General features: G+C 45.0%; 1 protein-coding gene across 4 annotated transcripts in view; it reads right to left on the bottom strand.

Moving 5' to 3' along the window:
• LOC110506586 (furin-1) overlaps window positions 1-18,665 on the bottom strand; it is a 101,059-nt gene that overhangs the window by 39,629 nt on the left and 42,765 nt on the right. For all 4 annotated transcript variants that reach the window (XM_021586313.3, XM_036964202.2, XM_036964200.2 and 1 more), the window contains exon 3: window positions 1,276-1,374. In XM_021586313.3, the coding sequence (XP_021441988.1) occupies window positions 1,276-1,374 (99 nt within the window). The remainder of the gene's footprint in view (window positions 1-1,275; window positions 1,375-18,665) is intronic.

Here is an 18,665-nt window from a genome sequence, read left to right as displayed (position 1 = left end):
ACACACACATCTGTTCTTTGGATATGGGAGGGGAAGAGTACCTCTGAATCAGCAGGTCCTGCATACCTTTAAAGCTGTGTTTTGTACAGCATGTGAACTGCCAGCCACCCCCATTAGCAGAACCAGCCCACAACAGCACCAACATTAGTTAGTCAGGGGAGGAACTAGTGCTGAGTGTGACTGTGTGTGCATATCTGCACGTGCATGTTAGCTTTTCCTGGACATGAATCTGAGTTTGCGTTACTAGTTACTAGCCCTCTCTCTCTGATCTTCCCATCTGGACCTGAGCTGCGCTGAGTGACAAACAGCGGAGCGGTTCTGAGCGGCTGTTGCAGATGGCAGGACATTCATTGTGCCGCAGTTCAAACCCTCGACTTTCACAGCCATTGAAACACAACCAGAGCCCAAAGAGCTACAGAGGGAAACGCAAGACCAGGAGACCACAGAGTGAACTACACACAGCCCCAGCGACACTTAATCACAGACCTTTTAAACAGGGACCCATCATTCAAACACCCACAGTACAGACTACATACACACAATAGGAGTGGAAGAGAAATCAGACATGACAAGCATTAGAAATCAAACTGGAAACCTAATATATTCAGAGGTGGTTTGAGAATGAGATCATTAGACACCAGAGTATAGCCAAGCACTGTATACGTGTGTGTATGTGAGTAGCATGTTTAGCATGCTCTCACCTCCCAGCCCTAACATAAAGCAGGGAAAGGAACCGGACCAGGCAGATGCTGTAGGGTGTCCGAGACATCCATTAAAAGAGGGTGATAAATGAGAGCTCAGGTCTCTGGCACTCTGCCCTGTGGTTGTTAGCTCACCGTGGTCCCCTCTGCGTCGACCCTACCCCCACTGCCTCCCTAATGGCTGCTCCACAGGTGGTGATGTAGTACCAACGGCTCCGCCAGTCATGTTATGGAATATAAATTAACAAATCCAACCTAGCTACAGTACAGTGACTCTCAACCTCTTTCACATACTGCCCTCCATCACCTCTCACACTGGCTGTGTTGTTAATTGGGAGGTGCATTACAGTATGACTCTAGATTAATGAATCATCTTTCAACAAGCCCAATCCAACCCCCACCCTCTGTTGCGGCTGGTGAAGTCATGTTATTGATATAACCCATCCTCCCCTACACTCACATCCCTCCACCCTCTCTTGCTGCACACTCACTCTCAACCTCCTCATCCACTTTGACACACTCACCCACCCAACATCATCTATACACACTCTCACCTCCTCCCAAGGCGTCTTACCTGAGGCTCTTTTTGTAGACGGACGTGCGTCCCTCGGTGATCCGACAGAGACCTCTTCTCCACAGAACGGTGCCGGAAGTGATAGATGTCACCAAATACCTGCAGACAGACACATACACATTATTGTTAATATTATCACCCAATACTTGCAGACACACACAAACACAGTCATTAATCCCAACATGTTAGGGAGATAAGGCATTCCATTTGCAAGGGGCCTCTTTACACTACTTCTACGACACAAACTAGGTCCAGGAGAGATACTTGTGTCGTTAAAAATGGAATCTCTTTAAGAGATGTCTCTCACACTACCTCCGGGACAAGTTGTCCATTACCCGGTAATAGCTTGCTTTCGTCCTATCAAAGAAAAGCCAATAAATAAGATTGGCGCAGGTAGAAGAAAATCCCTGTGTAAAATAATGCTTTTCAGCCTATTCATTGAAGGAAATACCAGTCTATGTAAATACATTAGACTGGTCATGCTTAAAAATTGGTCTATAAATTACTTTGCATAATTGAGTGGAAATAAATTGGTGCGTGTACATTTTATTCGTTATGTTTCTTATTTATCACACCCGTATAGCATACAAATACAGAGCCTTTGAGTGGAAAATCTGTCATACAGAGCAAGCACTGCTGCGGAGGTCTTGTTGTGCTTTCAAGACAACTGGGAAGGAGGTCAAATCATGATTTCAGGGATCTTCGAATTCCGAGTTGGATGACCGTTAGAATTGTTTTTCTTCCCCCAGTCGGAGCTTGTTTTTTTCCAAAGTAGTCTTGAACGTGGCATCAAACTAGAGGTCGACCGATTAATTGGAATGGCCGATTAATTAGGGACGACTTCAAGTTATGACAATCGGAAATGGGTATTTTTGGACACCGATTTGGCCGTTTAAATATATTTTTTTACACCTTTATTTAACTAGGCAAGTCAGTTAAGAACACATTCTTATTTTCAATGACGGCCTAGGAACAGTGGGTTAACTGCCTTGTTCAGGGGCAGAACGACAGATTTTTACCTTGTCAGCTCAGGGGATTCAATCTTGCAAACTTACAGTTAACTAGTCCAACGCTCTAACCACCTGATTACATTGCACTCCACGAGGAGACTGCCTGAATGCAGTAAGCCAAGGTAAGTTTCTAGCTAGCATTAAACGTATCTTATAAAAAACAATCAATCATAATCACTAGTTAACTACACATGGTTGATGATATTACTAGATATTATCTAGTGTGTCCTGCGTTGCAGATAATCGATGCAGTGCGTATCATTGCTCCAATGTGTACCTAATCATAAACATCAATGCCTTTCTTAAAATCAATACACAGAAGTATATATTTTTAAACCTGCATATTTAGCTAAAAGAAATCCAGGTTAGCAGGCAATATTAACCAGGTGAAATTGTGTCACTTCTCTTGCGTTCATTGCACGCAGAGTCAGTGTATATGCAACAGTTTGGGCCGCCTAATTTGCCAGAATTTTACGTAATTATGACATAACATTGAAGGTTGTGCAATGTAACAGGAATATTTAGACTTATGGATGCCACCTGTTAGATAAAATACGGAACGGTTCCGTATTTCACTGAAAGAATAAGCATCTTGTTTTCGAGGTGATAGTTTCCGGATTCGACCATATGAATGACCTAAGGCTCGTATTTCTGTGTGTTATGTTATAACTAAGTCTATGATTTGATAGAGCAGTCTGAGCGGTGGTAGGCACCAGCAGGCTCGTAAGCATTCATTCAAACAGCACTTTCGTGTGTTTTGCAGCTTTTTATGACTTCAAGCCTATCAACTCCCGAGATTAGGCTGGTGTAACCGATGTGAAATGGCTAGCTAGTTAGCAGGGTGCGCGCTAATAGCATTTCAAACATCACTCGCTCTGAGACTTGGAGTGGTTGTTTCCCGTGCTCTGCATGCGTAACGATGCTTCGAGGGTGGCTGTTGTCGGTGTGTTCCTGGTTCAAGCCCAGGTAGGGGCAAGGAGAGGGACGGAAGCTATACTGTTACACTGGCAATACTAAAGTGCCTATAGGGACATCCAATAGTCAAAGGTTAATGAAATACAAAATGGTATAGAGAGAAATAGGTTGTAGGAATTATAGGACTAAAACTTCTTACCTGGGAATATTGAAGATTCATGTTAAAAGGAACCACCAGCTTTCATATGTTCTCATGTTCTGAGCAAGGAACTCAAACGTTAGCTTTTTTACATGGCACATATTGCACTTTTACTTCTCCAACACTTTGTTTTTGCATTATTTAAACCAAATTGAACATGTTTCATTATTTATTCGAGGCTAAATTGATTTTATTGATGAAATAAGTGTTCATTCGGTATTGTTGGTGTTGAAAAATCATAATCAGTTGACCTCTACATCAAACTGCAACGGAAGGCAGGCTTCATTGGCGTGTCACACACCACTTTGCAATAAGCTGGAGGCAGTATGCATTTCGAAAAACATTTACTTAAATCGTTTGAAACCAGAAATGTTTTAATTCATATGAGGCATGTCTTACCTTGCTTCAAAGTAGCCGCTATTAGGTCGCCTCTCTTTGAACATTTCTAATGGATATTTTCACATGAAACTGCTTGCATGTTCAGTGCCCTTTTGACAATGGTGTTTTCCCACTAACTGCATTATGGAACAAACATTATTGGATAGTCTACTGCATATGTCTGCTGTGTCGATCGAGCAGTCAACAAGTTGAACAATCATTTGAAAGAGTAAAAAACAAATTCAGCGAGACAAAGGCAAAATCCAGTAACGCCACGATAATGACATTTATTGCCCTTGACAATCAACCGTTCTCTGTCGTGGGTGATGTTGGCTTTCGCGACTGGTCGAGCACCGGTACACACTACCAAGTGAGCTAATTTTCAGATATTGCCCTACCAGAGTTACACAATAATAGCGTCACTGCTATTAGCTTCACTACATACTATGGAACGCTGTTTGGGTCTTTGCGTGTCAAAAAAGATACACTTCAAATAATACTATGACGCATTAAACAAGCTTTTCATTTGACATGTCAAATAACACAGTTCTATTAAAGAATGCTGTGTGTTCTGAATTTGCACATGCAAGATAAGAGCCATCACTACTATCAGTAGCACTGGCAAATCTGTACAAAAAAAAGTCTGCAACCAAGCAAACAATGTGTTTACAATAGTGGGTTGGTAATAAAGCACTATTTGTTCGACCGCAACTTCTGGGGTAGCTAGCTAGCTTTAGCTTGGTACCTAGCTAGCACCAATACACTCTGCCTGAAAACAATGATCAGTAGAAACTGCAGTAATTTTCATTATTCTTAGCAATGATTTAGGAATCCGTGTGAGTAAGTATTAGCTAGGTAGCGACTTGTTGTCCGCCTATTGAAATTGAACTTCAGTTCATGAAAATAAATAACTAGCCAGTTACTTAACCCTGTTGCCCAAAGCTAACGTTATAAGCGGCCAGCTAGCTTCATCTGGCTAGTGAGGCTCGACAGGACCGGGTTATGTGTTAACTAAATTGACGAAATTAGGGCAAGAGTTGCTTTCCAAAGTGATATCCTGTTTCAGAGGAAAAATGGCTAGCTGGGGACATGCTGTCGGAGTCCGTACAGCCAAAGGGATCGCGTGCATCGCGCCAACAGGAACAAACATCTCCCGGTGAAAAGATGGGCTGGGGTGTATGTTTCATGATTAACGACTCATGGTGTAATTGTAACAACATACAAGAACTCAAGTCTTTGTTTACCTGACCTAGAATTCCTCAAAATCAAATAGCAACCGTATTATCTCCTAAGACAACTTTCCTCGGTTATCGTCACAGTCGTGTCTTTCCCCCCGCAAGTGGATAGCAAGATGACCATCAAGGAACTTCACTCGACTTTATGCAAACTGGAAACCATATATCCTGAGGCCGCATTTATTGTAGCTGGGGATTTTAACACAACTAATCCGAGAACAAGGCTACCTAAATTCTATCAGCATAGCGATTGCAGTACACAAGTGAGTAACACACTCGACCACTGCTACTCTAACTTCCGCGATGCATACAAGGCCCTCCCCCACCCTCATTTTGGCAAATCTGACCACAACTCCATCTTGTTGCTCCCCTCCTATAGGCAGAAACTAATACAGGAATCGCCCGTGCTTAGGTCTATCCAATGCTGGTCTGACCAATCGGATTCCACGCTTCAAGATTGCTTCGATCACGTGGACTGGGATGTTCCGGATAGCCTCAGACAATAACATTGATGTGTACGCTGACTCGGTGAGCGAGTTTAAGGAAGTGTATAAGAGATGTTCTACCCACTGTGACTATTAAAACCTTAAAGCCTAATCAGAAACTGTGGATTGATGGCAGCATTCACACAAAACTGAAAGCATGTAACACTGAAAGCATGCAATTCAACGGCTCAAACACGAGACGCATGTGGCAGGGTCTACAGACAATCACAGACTACAAAAAGAAAACCAGCCCCGTCGCGAACATCAATGTATTGCTCCCAATTAAAACTTCTTTGCGCGCTTTGAGGACAATACAGTGCCAACGACACGGCCAGCTACCAAAGACTGTGGGCTCTCCTTCTCAGTGCCCGACGTGAGTAAAACACCATAGTACCCTCCAAACCCTGGGTCTCGACCCCACCCTGTGCAACTGGGTCCTGGACTTCCTGACGGGCCACCCCCAGGTGGTGAAGATAGTGTCATGACGTTGGCCTGTTGGGGAGGTTTATGACCCCCATAAATACCTTTCCCCTTTTCTCTCTCTACTTTATAGAGTTGACTCTTGTAAAGCCTTCGTAACAGAGTCTGGTAACATCAAATGGTGGGAAACAAAACCAATATTTCGGTAATCCAACCAGTTGAAAATATGCTTTGGTACTTAATGAATATGATCTCAGATCAGTTGTTGTCTGAGACATTAGTACTAATGACAGGATGACAAACTATCTTGGAAAGTCGACACATTCTAGTTCAGATTCACATGGAATTGTTGTGCAATTTAAATGTTAAAATATGAAACTATTTGAAAAGATTAAATGTAATTGTAGCTTTTTAAATGAGAGAACCGTTTGTCAGAGAAACTCTGCTCACTCAAGAGGCCCCGCCCAAGTGAACAGACATTGGTTGTAAACTATGAAACACACCCTTCTTTCACCACTATATAAACCCGCTGATGAAAATTCAACTTCCTGTTCCAAGGACGTGAGGACTTGCGGCCCCTGCGTTAAAAGGACAAGATCACCAACAGAACTAAGCCAACCTCAGTGTGAGCTCTGGTTGAATGACAAGAACCTAACAAAATTAGCATCGAATTTCAACGTGAAGATGACGACCAACACGCCAAAAGGGATGAAGGATCGACTATACCAGCCAGAATATAGCATGAGCTTAAAGTATGGCAACTTGGTATGAACTTTTATTTACTAAAGCAGTGATACCTCCTCAGAGTAAATATTTATTGCATTTTCCTTTTCAAATGTGCGGTTATTTAGAATGCATAAGATACTATATTTACGATAGCATTGCTGCCTATGGCCCGATAGAGACAAAATATTTTTGTTCCTCACACTTCCTGCTCTTTCATTCAAAACCCAACCCCCTTTCTTTGTGTAACCAGCCGTCATATCGATTCCGTCCGCTAGGGACGTTTTCCTTTATGACATAATTTGTAATCAATGTGTGATCCATTCTGTGTAGATGTAATTCTGTGTGATTATTTAGGTATTTAGTAAATAAATAAACCACATTTTGTATTGCTGATTCAACTTGTTAGCAAGGGTTCGTGAAGAGCCTACGGAGAGGTGGTGAGGGCCCTCGGAATGTGGTGTCCGGAAAATAACCTCACTCAATATCAACAAAACGAGATGATCGTGGACTTCAGGAAACAGCAAAGGGTGCACCCCCGATTCACATCGACGGGACAGCAGTGGACAGTTATACTGACATCTCCTAGTCTTTGCGCTGACAGAGATGGCCGCCTCGCTTCGCGTTCCTAGGAAACTATGCAGTTTTTTGTTTTTTTACGTGTTATTTCTTACATTAGTACCCCAGGTCATCTTAGGTTTCATTACATACAGTCGAGAAGAACTACTGAGTATAAGATCAGCGTCAACTCACCATCAGTACGACCAAGAATATGTTTTTCGCGACGCGGATCCTGTGTTCTGCCTTACAAACAGGACAACGGAGTGGATCCCATGCAGCGACCCAAAAAAACTACTCCGAAAAAGAGGGAAACGAGGCGGTCTTCTGGTCGGGCACACCGTGCACCACTCCCTAGCATTCTTCTTGCCAATGTCCAGTCTCTTGACAACAAGGTTGATGAAATCCGAGCAAGGGTAGCATTCCAGAGGGACATCAGAGACTGTAACGTTCTTTGCTTCACGGAAACGTGGCTCACTGGAGAGACGCTATCCGAGGCGGTGCAGCCAACGGGTTTCTCCACGCATCGCGCAGACAGAAACAAACATCTTTCTGGTAAGAAGGGGGGCGGGGGCGTATGCCTTATGGCTAACGTGACATGGTGTGATGAAAGAAACATACAGGAACTCAAATCCTTCTGTTCACCCGATTTAGAATTCCTCACAATCAAATGTAGACCACGTTATCTACCAAGAGAATTCTCTTCGATTATAATCACAGCCGTATATATCCCCCCCCAAGCAGACACATCGATGGCTCTGAACGAACTTTATTTAACTCTTTGCAAACTGGAAACCATTTATCCGGAGGCTGCATTCACTGTAGCTGGGGATTTTAACAAGGCTAACCTGAAAACAAGACTCCCTAAATTTTATCAGCATATCGATTGCGCAACCAGGGGTGGAAAGACCTTGGATCATTGTTACTCTAACTTCCGCGACGCATATAAGGCCCTGCCCCGCCCCCTTTTCGGAAAAGCTGATCACGACTCCATTTTGTTGATCCCTGCCTACAGACAGAAACTAAAACAAGTGGCTCCCACGCTGAGGTCTGTCCAACGCTGGTCCGACCAAGCTGACTCCACACTCCAAGACTGCTTCCATCACATGGACTGGGACATGTTTCGTATTGCGTCAGATAACAATATTGACGAATACGCTGATTCGGTGTGCGAGTTCATTAGAACGTGCGTTGAAGATGTCGTTCCCATAGCAACGATTAAAACATTCCCTAACCAGAAACTGTGGATTGATGGCAGCATTCGCGTGAAACTGAAAGCGTGAACCACTGCTTTTAATCAGGGCAAGGTGTCTGGTAACATGACCGAATACAAACAGTGCAGCTATTCCCTCCGCAAGGTTATCAAACAAGCTAAGCGTCAGTACAGAGACAAAGTAGAATCTCAATTCAACGGCTCAGACACAAGAGGCATGTGACAGGGTCTACAGTCAATCACGGACTACAGGAAGAAATCCAGCCCAGTCACGGACCAGGATGTCTTGCTCCCAGGCAGACTAAATTACTTTTTTGCCCGCTTTGAGGACAATACAGAGCCACTGACACGGCCTGCAACGAAAACATGCGGACTCTCCTTCACTGCAGCCGAGGTGAGTAAGACATTTAAACGTGTTAACCCTCGCAAGGCTGCAGGCCCAGACGGCATCCCCAGCCGCGCCCTCAGAGCATGCGCAGACCAGCTGGCCGGTGTGTTTACGGACATATTCAATCAATCCCTATACCAGTCTGCTGTTCCCACATGCTTCAAGAGGGCCACCATTGTTCCTGTTCCCAAGAAAGCTAAGGTAACTGAGCTAAACGACTACCGCCCCGTAGCACTCACTTCCGTCATCATGAAGTGCTTTGAGAGACTAGTCAAGGACCATATCACCTCCACCCTACCTGACACCCTAGACCCACTCCAATTTGCTTACCGCCCAAATAGGTCCACAGACGATGCAATCTCAACCACACTGCACACTGCCCTAACCCATCTGGACAAGAGGAATACCTGTGTGAGAATGCTGTTCATTGACTACAGCTCGGCATTCAACACCATAGTACCCTCCAAGCTCGTCATCAAGCTCGAGACCCTGGGTCTCGACCCCGCCCTGTGCAACTGGGTACTGGACTTCCTGACGGGCCGCCCCCAGGTGGTGAGGGTAGGCAACAACATCTCCTCCCCGCTGATCCTCAACACTGGGGCCCCACAAGGGTGCGTTCTGAGCCCTCTCCTGTACTCCCTGTTCACCCACGACTGCGTGGCCACGCACGCCTCCAACTCAATCATCAAGTTTGCGGACGACACAACAGTGGTAGGCTTGATTACCAACAACGACGAGACAGCCTACAGGGAGGAGGTGAGGGCCCTCGGAGTGTGGTGTCAGGAAAATAACCTCACACTCAACGTCAACAAAACTAAGGAGATGATTGTGGACTTCAGGAAACAGCAGAGGGAACACCCCCCTATCCACATCGATGGAACAGTAGTGGAGAGGGTAGCAAGTTAAGTTCCTCGGCATACACATCACAGACAAACTGAATTGGTCCACTCACACAGACAGCATTGTGAAGAAGGCGCAGCAGCGCCTCTTCAACCTCAGGAGGCTGAAGAAATTCGGCTTGTCACCAAAAGCACTCACAAACTTCTACAGATGCACAATCGAGAGCATCCTGGCGGGCTGTATCACCGCCTGGTACGGCAACTGCTCCGCCCTCAACCGTAAGGCTCTCCAGAGGGTAGTGAGGTCTGCACAACGCATCACCGGGGGCAAACTACCTGCCCTCCAGGACACCTACACCACCCGATGTTACAGAAAGGCCATAAAGATCATCAAGGACATCAACCACCCGAGACACTGCCTGTTCACCCCGCTATCATCCAGAAGGCGAGGTCAGTACAGGTGCATCAAAGCTGGGGCCGAGAGACTGAAAAACAGCTTCTATCTCAAGGCCATCATACTGTTAAACAGCCACCACTAACATTGAGTGGCTGCTGCCAACACACTGACACTGACTCAACTCCAGCCACTTTAATAATGGGAATTGATGGGAAATGTAAATATATCACTAGCCACTTTAAACAATGCTACCTTATATAATGTTACTTACCCTACATTTTTCATCTCATATGCATACGTATATACTGTACTCTATATCATCGACTGTATCCTTATGTAATACATGTATCACTAGCCACTTTAACTATGCCACTTTGTTTACATACTCATCTCATATGTATATACTGTACTCGATACCATCTACTGTATCTTGCCTATGCTGCTCTGTACCATCACTCATTCATATATCATTATGTACATATTCTTTATCCCCTTACACTGTGTACAAGACAGTAGTTTTGGAATTGTTAGTTAGATTACTTGTTGGTTATTACTGCATTGTCGGAACTAGAAGCACAAGCATTTCGCTACACTCGCATTAACATCTGCTAACCATGTGTATGTGACATATAAAATTTGATTTGATTTGATTTGATGTTCAAAGTGAACATCAGAATTCGGTAAGGACAGCACATCGTTGAATCCTCAACTTACATGTTCCATTAATTAATGAATTACCATATTCTAAATGTGATTTCTGTCATTCTGCGTACCGCGGGTGGACGCCTTAATCAGGTTACGCACCCAATGCATATGGGTCCGGAGAATTCCTCAAATGTCCGGTATATTCAAATGTTGCCGGTCAAATGTCCGGCACCACATTTTCCTAAAGGGGAACCCTGAGGGGAATCCTGCTCCAACGGTAGTGTTGGAGACATTACCACTCAGAGGGGGCTCAGTGCAAAAACAGCTCTCCCACACCACATGAACCTGCAAGAATTAACTTTATATCAGTAGACAGCATTTTCTGCTTTTAAAAGTATCCACACATTTGTGAATCATTGCATTAAATCAAGTGTGCAACACAATTTAGTTGAGAAGCTCCTGTATAGTTTGAATTGCAATTTGTTTATATACTATGATTTTAGCGGTATGCTAATAGCTGCACTCACAAGATGCAGGAATGTGGTTTTTGGCCACACCACATCCCAGTCTAGTGTAAACAGAAAAGTTGCAAATCTGATGTTGAAGATAAATCACTAGATACTTTACAAATATAAATCCACCCGTATTATACATGAGGGGGTGTGAAGACAGACAATGTCCTGTTAAAGTAAATTCATTCCAGAGGTCCTAGTGTCTTCAGGTTTTTCCCTTTCAATTAAGACCTAGACAACCAGGTGAGTTCTTTACTAATTAGTGACCTTAATTCATCATTAAATTCCAGGTGAGGAGCGAAAACCCACAGACACTCGGCACTCCGTGGAATGAGTTTGACGCGTGTGTTAAAGTTTGAAGGATGAAACAGCCAATTCATTCTAACTTATGGATTCATGAAAATATACATAGGAATCCATTCATCTCATTGTGATTTCATTAAGTCAAGGAATTTGATCACCAGTATTCATCATCAAACAGTATATGTAATCCCTCCAGCATTGTTTATACAGCTATTTTCATGAGTTACAGCAGAGTTCCTGGAGAGTCTGAGGGGGTGACAGCGCTGCAGTAAACATACCCTGTCTGAGTTACTGTACCACAAAACACCCACACACTTCAGCTGCTCTCGGAGCTCAGGAGGAAACTACCTGCCCTGCTTTGACACCTTCTCTAGAAAGCTCAGACAAAGTTGAAAACACTCAGCACTACAGCTCAGCACTACAGCTCAGCACTACAGCTCAGCACTACAGCTCAGCACTACAGCTCAGCACTACAGCTCAGCACTACAGCTCAGCACTACAGCTCAGCACTACAGCTCAGCACTACAGCTCAGCACTACAGCTCAGCACTACAGCTCAGCACTACAGCGACACTAATTGAGAACGAGCTGCACTAACGACCTGAAGGAGGGTAGTGGAGCGCTACGGGCCCTGGTTAAAACAAGGTCAATGGCAGGATCACAGCTGCTGCCCTGGCCGTGACCTCACTGAGTAAGATGGTTTGGGACACACTGTGTGTACAGTGCACATATATTTAAGAGAAATTGTCTGACACAGAGACCTGGTTAAACAGGGCACAGGCCATGTCTGTCCAATAATCCTCTGCTCTCAGTCTAGTCATAGCGGGTGTAACACCTCTAGTCCTGGGCTAAATATGTGAAAACACACACATACAGTGCTGATGAGTCAACCTTCCATATGACCTCTGCACCTATCCTAATGACAGAGCAGCATGTGATGGTAGACGGTAGTCTGATGGTGTGGCTGGGCTGGGCATCAATCCCTCCCCCGCTAAGAATGACAGAGCCAGCGACAGGAAGTGTGAAGTTGGAGCACTGTCAGACCAGAAAGACCAAATGAGGCCCTCAGCAATCAAAAATGAAAAAGGTTAAATGTTCAGAGAGAGAGAGAGCGAGAGAGTGAGTGCTGAACCGCCCACCCAGACCTTGTGAATGAGCAGAGCTCAACCTAATGTCAGCCTGATGGGTTCTGAATGGCCAATTAATGATTTCATTAGAAAGAATGGAAGTGTATAAATCACTGTAGCTAACTAAAGCCTGTCAGTTAGAAGTGTCATGTCTACAGCATTAACAGAGTACTGTAGGTGGATCATAACATATCTACAGCATTAACACAGTAGTGTAGGTGGATCATAACATATCTACAGCATTAACACAGTAGTGTAGGTGGATCATAACATATCTACAGCATTAACACAGTACTGTAGGTGGATCATAACATGTCTACAGCATTAACACAGTAGTCTAGGTGGATCATAACATGTCTACAGCATTAACACGGTAGTCTAGGTGGATCATAACATGTCTACAGCATTAACACGGTAGTCTAGGTGGATCATAACATGTCTACAGCATTAACACGGTAGTCTAGGTGGATCATAACATGTCTACAGCATTAACACGGTAGTCTAGGTGGATCATAACATGTCTACAGCATTAACACGGTAGTCTAGGTGGATCATAACATGTCTACAGCAAATGAGGGCACTGCTTTAGAAAACCAGAGAATGACTTCAGACTGAACTGTGGCAGACTATGTAATAATAAATAGTACAATATGTCCATCCTGGCTGTGACAAAGCCTAGGGCTGGGACATGGCTAGGGCTGGGACATGGCTAGGGACATGGCTAGGGCTGGGACATGGCTAGGGCTGGGACATGGCTAGGGCTGGGACATGGCTAGGGCTGGGACATGGCTAGGGCTGGGACATGGCTAGGGCTGGGACATGGCTAGGGCTGGGACATGGCTAGGAAGGACTATTCTGAATGAATAGGCCTAGCATGACCCAGCTACAGTATGGCCCTTATATAACCAAGTTGACCATTTAGGCTGGGGTATTTCAGGCCACATAGTAACTGTGCCGTTTTGTCTTGGCTGGCAGTACAGTACCGTTTAGACGCTGCAGTGGAGGGGAAATAGAACACCATTCCTCCACTCTGGGGGGGGTTCAGCCTCTCTTGCTCCCATTTAAATCCCAGAAAACAAGCCGGCTCCAAGCAGGTCACTACAAATATCCCCCCTCTCAGAACACAGCCAGCGGAAAATAGAGAGGCAATAACCCAGAAAGAGCATATGACATGATTCACAATGAAATGCCTCCCAGAGCCCGACCCACCATTACAAACACCAACAAAGAGATGGGGAGTTTGTGTGTGTGTGTGTGTGTGTAAGAACAGAATGTTAACCCATGAGAGAGCGGGATGAAAATTGAATAAAATGTTGACATCACATGAGCGGCTCCACAGAGCCCATTGTCCCGTCCAGAGATGGAAGAGATAGGATGCTAAAGAAAGAAGGGAAGAAGACCTGGAGCACTGAGGGCCCCATTGTGTGTGTGAGCCTAGATAACAGCATGAGAGGGTGGGCTTCGATCAAAGACTTGAGGGAGGTGGAGGGAGATATGTAGATATGGCTTCAACAGAGAGCCGCGGGGTCCATTAAGGCAGCTCTTAAATCACATCAACGCCAAGTAAAAGGGACGCGTGAAACAAAGCAGCCAGGATTGATTCAGCTAAAGTGATCGCTACTTAAGATCGCCCATCCGCTTTACAGTGCTTCATTAGCCTGGAAATTACGGTTAAGAATTAGCCAACGCTGCGGCCTTGGAATTCAATAGAGGTCTGACAAATGGTTTAAGCCTGAGAGTTTGACACTGATAAAAATCAGATAATGGGTTGTGGTTGAAGTCATGACGGTTCGTGCCAAACCTCACTGCTGCTAGGCGACAGTTGAAAGAGTGTGGAATGTTTTTGTTTTACAATGTAATAACTCTATAAACACTCACCGCTGACTTTAGTTGGGATGTGAGAAATGTAGTATCATTGTATACAAAAGGTGAATTCACGAATGGTTCTCAAAAGATGTTTGGGTGGACGGTCCTTGGCAAGGTTTACGGCAGAGATGGTTGAATGGGAAGAGAGGCTGTGGCATTGATGCTCTGTTGTTCTCAGGACTGGCTGGCATGGAGCACGGCTGGAGGCTGACATTTGAAAGCAGTGTGACCCCAGAATGTCCTGACCAGAGCGAGGCGAACCCAATTAGCTCAAAGACGACCCCTGACCCTTCAGTAGAAGTCAGGTAGGACTCCGCTCTCGGAGCGGGACCAAGTAGAGCGCACACACACAGACATCAAGAATACACCGCACTCTTGGAAAGACGCGTAAACTTACGAACGTATGGACTCACAAACATAAACCCATTCCACCACGACTAAAAGCCCCTTGGGTTATTTTAGCCCTGTGTCTGCATTTGTGAACCAAACATAAAAGCCTTATTGTCATCCATCTAATCTGGCATCCACGTTCGGGCAGTAAACTTTAACTAGTCGGTTGTGGGGGAAACAGGCCATTTGCTGCAATTACACACCAAAGAAGTTTAGATAAGAGAGGAAAATGTGGAAAACAGCCGGCTCAGACACCATTACAAATGTGAGAAGCAGTGAGCCACTGTTAAAAGCAGAATGGGACTTCTGGCACTCCTCCTCTCAGCCCATTACTGGAGCGGAGCGCTAATCCATCAGCCTCATTGGGATGCAGAGCAACAGGCTCTGGAATAACTGCATGTTTGTTGGGTTGTTTGTTGGTTCGTTCTACTCGAGCCCTGCCAAGTTTCCCTTGTGGGAATGCACTTATAAGGTGTGGCGTCTTCAGACTGTAGACACAATTAGGTGTTACAAAAAGCCCAATGTCTGGAGACAAATTGGAGGGGCAGGCATAATGGGAACAAAGTGAAGTTAAAGTTTCTCTATTCCAGAAGGAGTTAAGAGCTCAGGAAGGGAATACCTCTGGTGATTAGAGCGGCTCCAATGGCTACAGAGCTGCACATGTGGAAAGAGTAAAGACAGGTATGGATCTGGAACAATGTGTTTGACTCAACACGTCTAAAATGATTCACAGCCTCCATTTTTTACATTAATTTCCCAAGTGACGCACAATAGAGTCACTTGATTAGTACAGAGGTCAGCCAATGGCCAATATTTCTAGAAACAACCTAGATTTAACCTCTTAAGATTAAGTTTATTATAAAATCAACAAACTTTGAAATACATACTTGCCAGTAGAGGAACAAGTTAAAAACACATCTCCCAGAAATGATTTCCCAACTTATTTACATTCTGCGCTGGAACATAAACACCACCTCCAGGTTTAGAGAATGTCTTGGGAGGCACACCCTGTCTCAGCTGCTGCTCTTAGGGCCGGGGCTAAGGGAGGTGGCAGAGAGAGAGCGCCAGGTAACGCTGCACTGGGCTGCAGTTGGAGCTAACAGGCAGTTTCCCTTAATAATGGTAAGGCGAGCTGGGCCAAGCCGGGCCCATATGCCCACACACGGCAGATGGGTCTGTTCTGCCATTCAGTCTGCCAGAATAATACGCCTTTTCCTCATCCTTGTTGGTACCAATTTTACATCAGCTCCTCCCAGAGTCATTTCTCTCCCTCATCCACCATCCTCTCGTCTTTCCTTCTTACGCTCTCCTTCCAGTCTGCTCAAGTGGGTTGTTAATGTGAGTCTGTCTTTAGTTCCAGATTAGAGCACCCCAAACTCCAGATTATACGCCTCTCAGATTAGCACAACAACCAAATCTAACCAGATTATACAAATAAATACCCACCTCCCTCCATTCAAACCATGGCCCATGGCTCCATTCAAACCATGGCCCATGGCTCCATTCAAACCATGGCCCATGGCTCCATTCAAACCATGGCCCATGGCTCCATTCAAACCATGGCCCATGGCTCCATTCAAACCATGGCCCATGGCTCCATTCAAACCATGGCCCATGGCTCCATTCAAACCATGGCCCATGGCTCCATTCAAACCATGGCCCATGGCTCCATTCAAACCATGGCCCATGGCTCCATTCAAACCATGGCCCATGGCTCCATTCAAACCATGGCCCATGGCTCCATTCAAACCATGGCCCATGGCTCCATTCAAACCATGGCCCATGGCTCCATTCAAACCATGGCCCATGGCTCCATTCAAACCATGGCCCATGGCTCCATTCAAACCATGGCCCATGGCTCCATTCAAACCATGGCCCATGGCTCCATTCAAACCATGGCCCATGGCTCCATTCAAACCATGGCCCATGGCTCCATTCAAACCATGGCCCATGGCTCCATTCACCATGGCTCCATTCACCATGGCCCATGGCTCCATTCACCATGGCCCAGACAGGCAAACTTTAATGTAGATGAGCATGCCAGTCAAAACATGTATTACCTGAGATAAATGGTTTGGGAGCCATACACAAGTGAGCAGACATGCATTCTGTTCTTCTTACAGCTAATCAAAAAGGTACCCAGACCCCTCTTTTACGCTGCTGCTACTCTCTGGTTATAATCTATGCATAGTCACTAACTCTACCTACATGTACATATTACCAGGACTAACCGGTGCCCCCACACATCGACTCTGTACCTATACCCCCTGTATATAGCCGCTGCATAATTATTTGTTACTTTATTTTCTATTTTTTTTACTTAACACTTATTATTTTCCTTAACTGCTTAAAACATTGTTGGTTAAGGGCTTGTAAGTAAGGGTTTCACTGTAAGATGGAATACAAATACCTGTTGTTTTCGGAGCATGTGACAGATTAAACTTGATTTGATTTTCTTACAACTTTGACAGAACTTCTCCTTCACTCCGGCAGCGCCATACCACCGCATCCATCCGCCTGCCAGATAAACGGTGCGTCTACAGCACACTCATTTATCCACATACCAGCCCATTCCGGACAAGATACCAAATTCCTCTCTCTGCACTGTCTGACAGGGCGTATCACTCTCAGAACAGTAAACTGCCTGCCTGTGTTGTTCTGAAAACAGCTTACAGTAATGGATTTAATAGCGCTGACAAGAACAACTGACTTAGATAAGAATTGGGTGATAAAATGTTGGCATTTTAATGACAATAACTACAGAAACCAAATAACAACTAAACTCTGGCCAAAGTATTTAGAAACTGTTGTGCGTATAGTTGCGCGTAAAACATAAGCTTTCCAGTTCGTGGTGGTCAATGGTTTGGGGGTGAGCGCCCACTATCAGCTACACCACAACACAGGAAAGGCACACACACAATCTGTTAGCATGTCGTGTGGCCAAACCCACTGGGTTTATTTAAGTTCAAGCGAAGGACAGGACATCCCTTTACCCCCAGCAGCAGGAGCACCAGTGTAGTTTATGGAGTGGATTGGTGTGTAAAACTGTTGTAGCACAACTGCTGCAGAGGCTGTCAGTCTCTGGTGTTGACGAGGAGTGTCCTTGGAGGCATAACTCGCCTGGCTGCCGAGGTCTTTAAGCTGACAGCGCTGTATGGTGCTGGGAGAAAGCAGTGAGATAAGCACAGGGACAGCGTGCATATGCAATTACAGGGCCCTGCAAAAGCCCAGCCACGGTTTAACAGAAGCCTTTATCTTCAGACTCTATCATAATCAATTACAGCCAGATCAATACGGCTGAGCACCTGACAACTCAGCAGATGGGACTCTTCTACATCACCAGTGTTGTGCTTTGGAACACTGTGGCCAGTCAAGTGATAAGGGCAAACTATGCATAAAGGCAACTTGACTCAACACACGTTTTAAATAACGCACACTGACCCAATACAACATCGTCCCCCAATGTTGATGTGCATAGTGCTTTCAGGGGCATTACAGTTAGGGGGTGAGTAAAGGTCAAAAGGTTAAAGTTGACTGGTCCTTTGAGGGCACAAACAGCTGGCCTCGCAGAAACACTGAACAAACAGCCCATTAAGACCTGTGTGAGATTACTCTAAATTGTACAGAGGTGACAGTTGTAATGTAAGGGAAATTCACAAAAGGCCCAGTGTTAAATACTTTTTATACCTTAGTTACCCATTTTGGATTGTAAATTAAAGTTTATACAAGACCATGTTTAGAATATTCCATGACCAAGCAACACATCACAGATGAATGTGGCCATCTGT

This window comes from Oncorhynchus mykiss, chromosome 26 (assembly GCF_057628025.1).
Source record: "Oncorhynchus mykiss isolate SJ-2025 chromosome 26, ASM5762802v1, whole genome shotgun sequence".
Lineage (NCBI taxonomy): Eukaryota > Metazoa > Chordata > Actinopteri > Salmoniformes > Salmonidae > Oncorhynchus > Oncorhynchus mykiss.
This window is presented reverse-complemented; position numbering and strand designations above follow the sequence as displayed.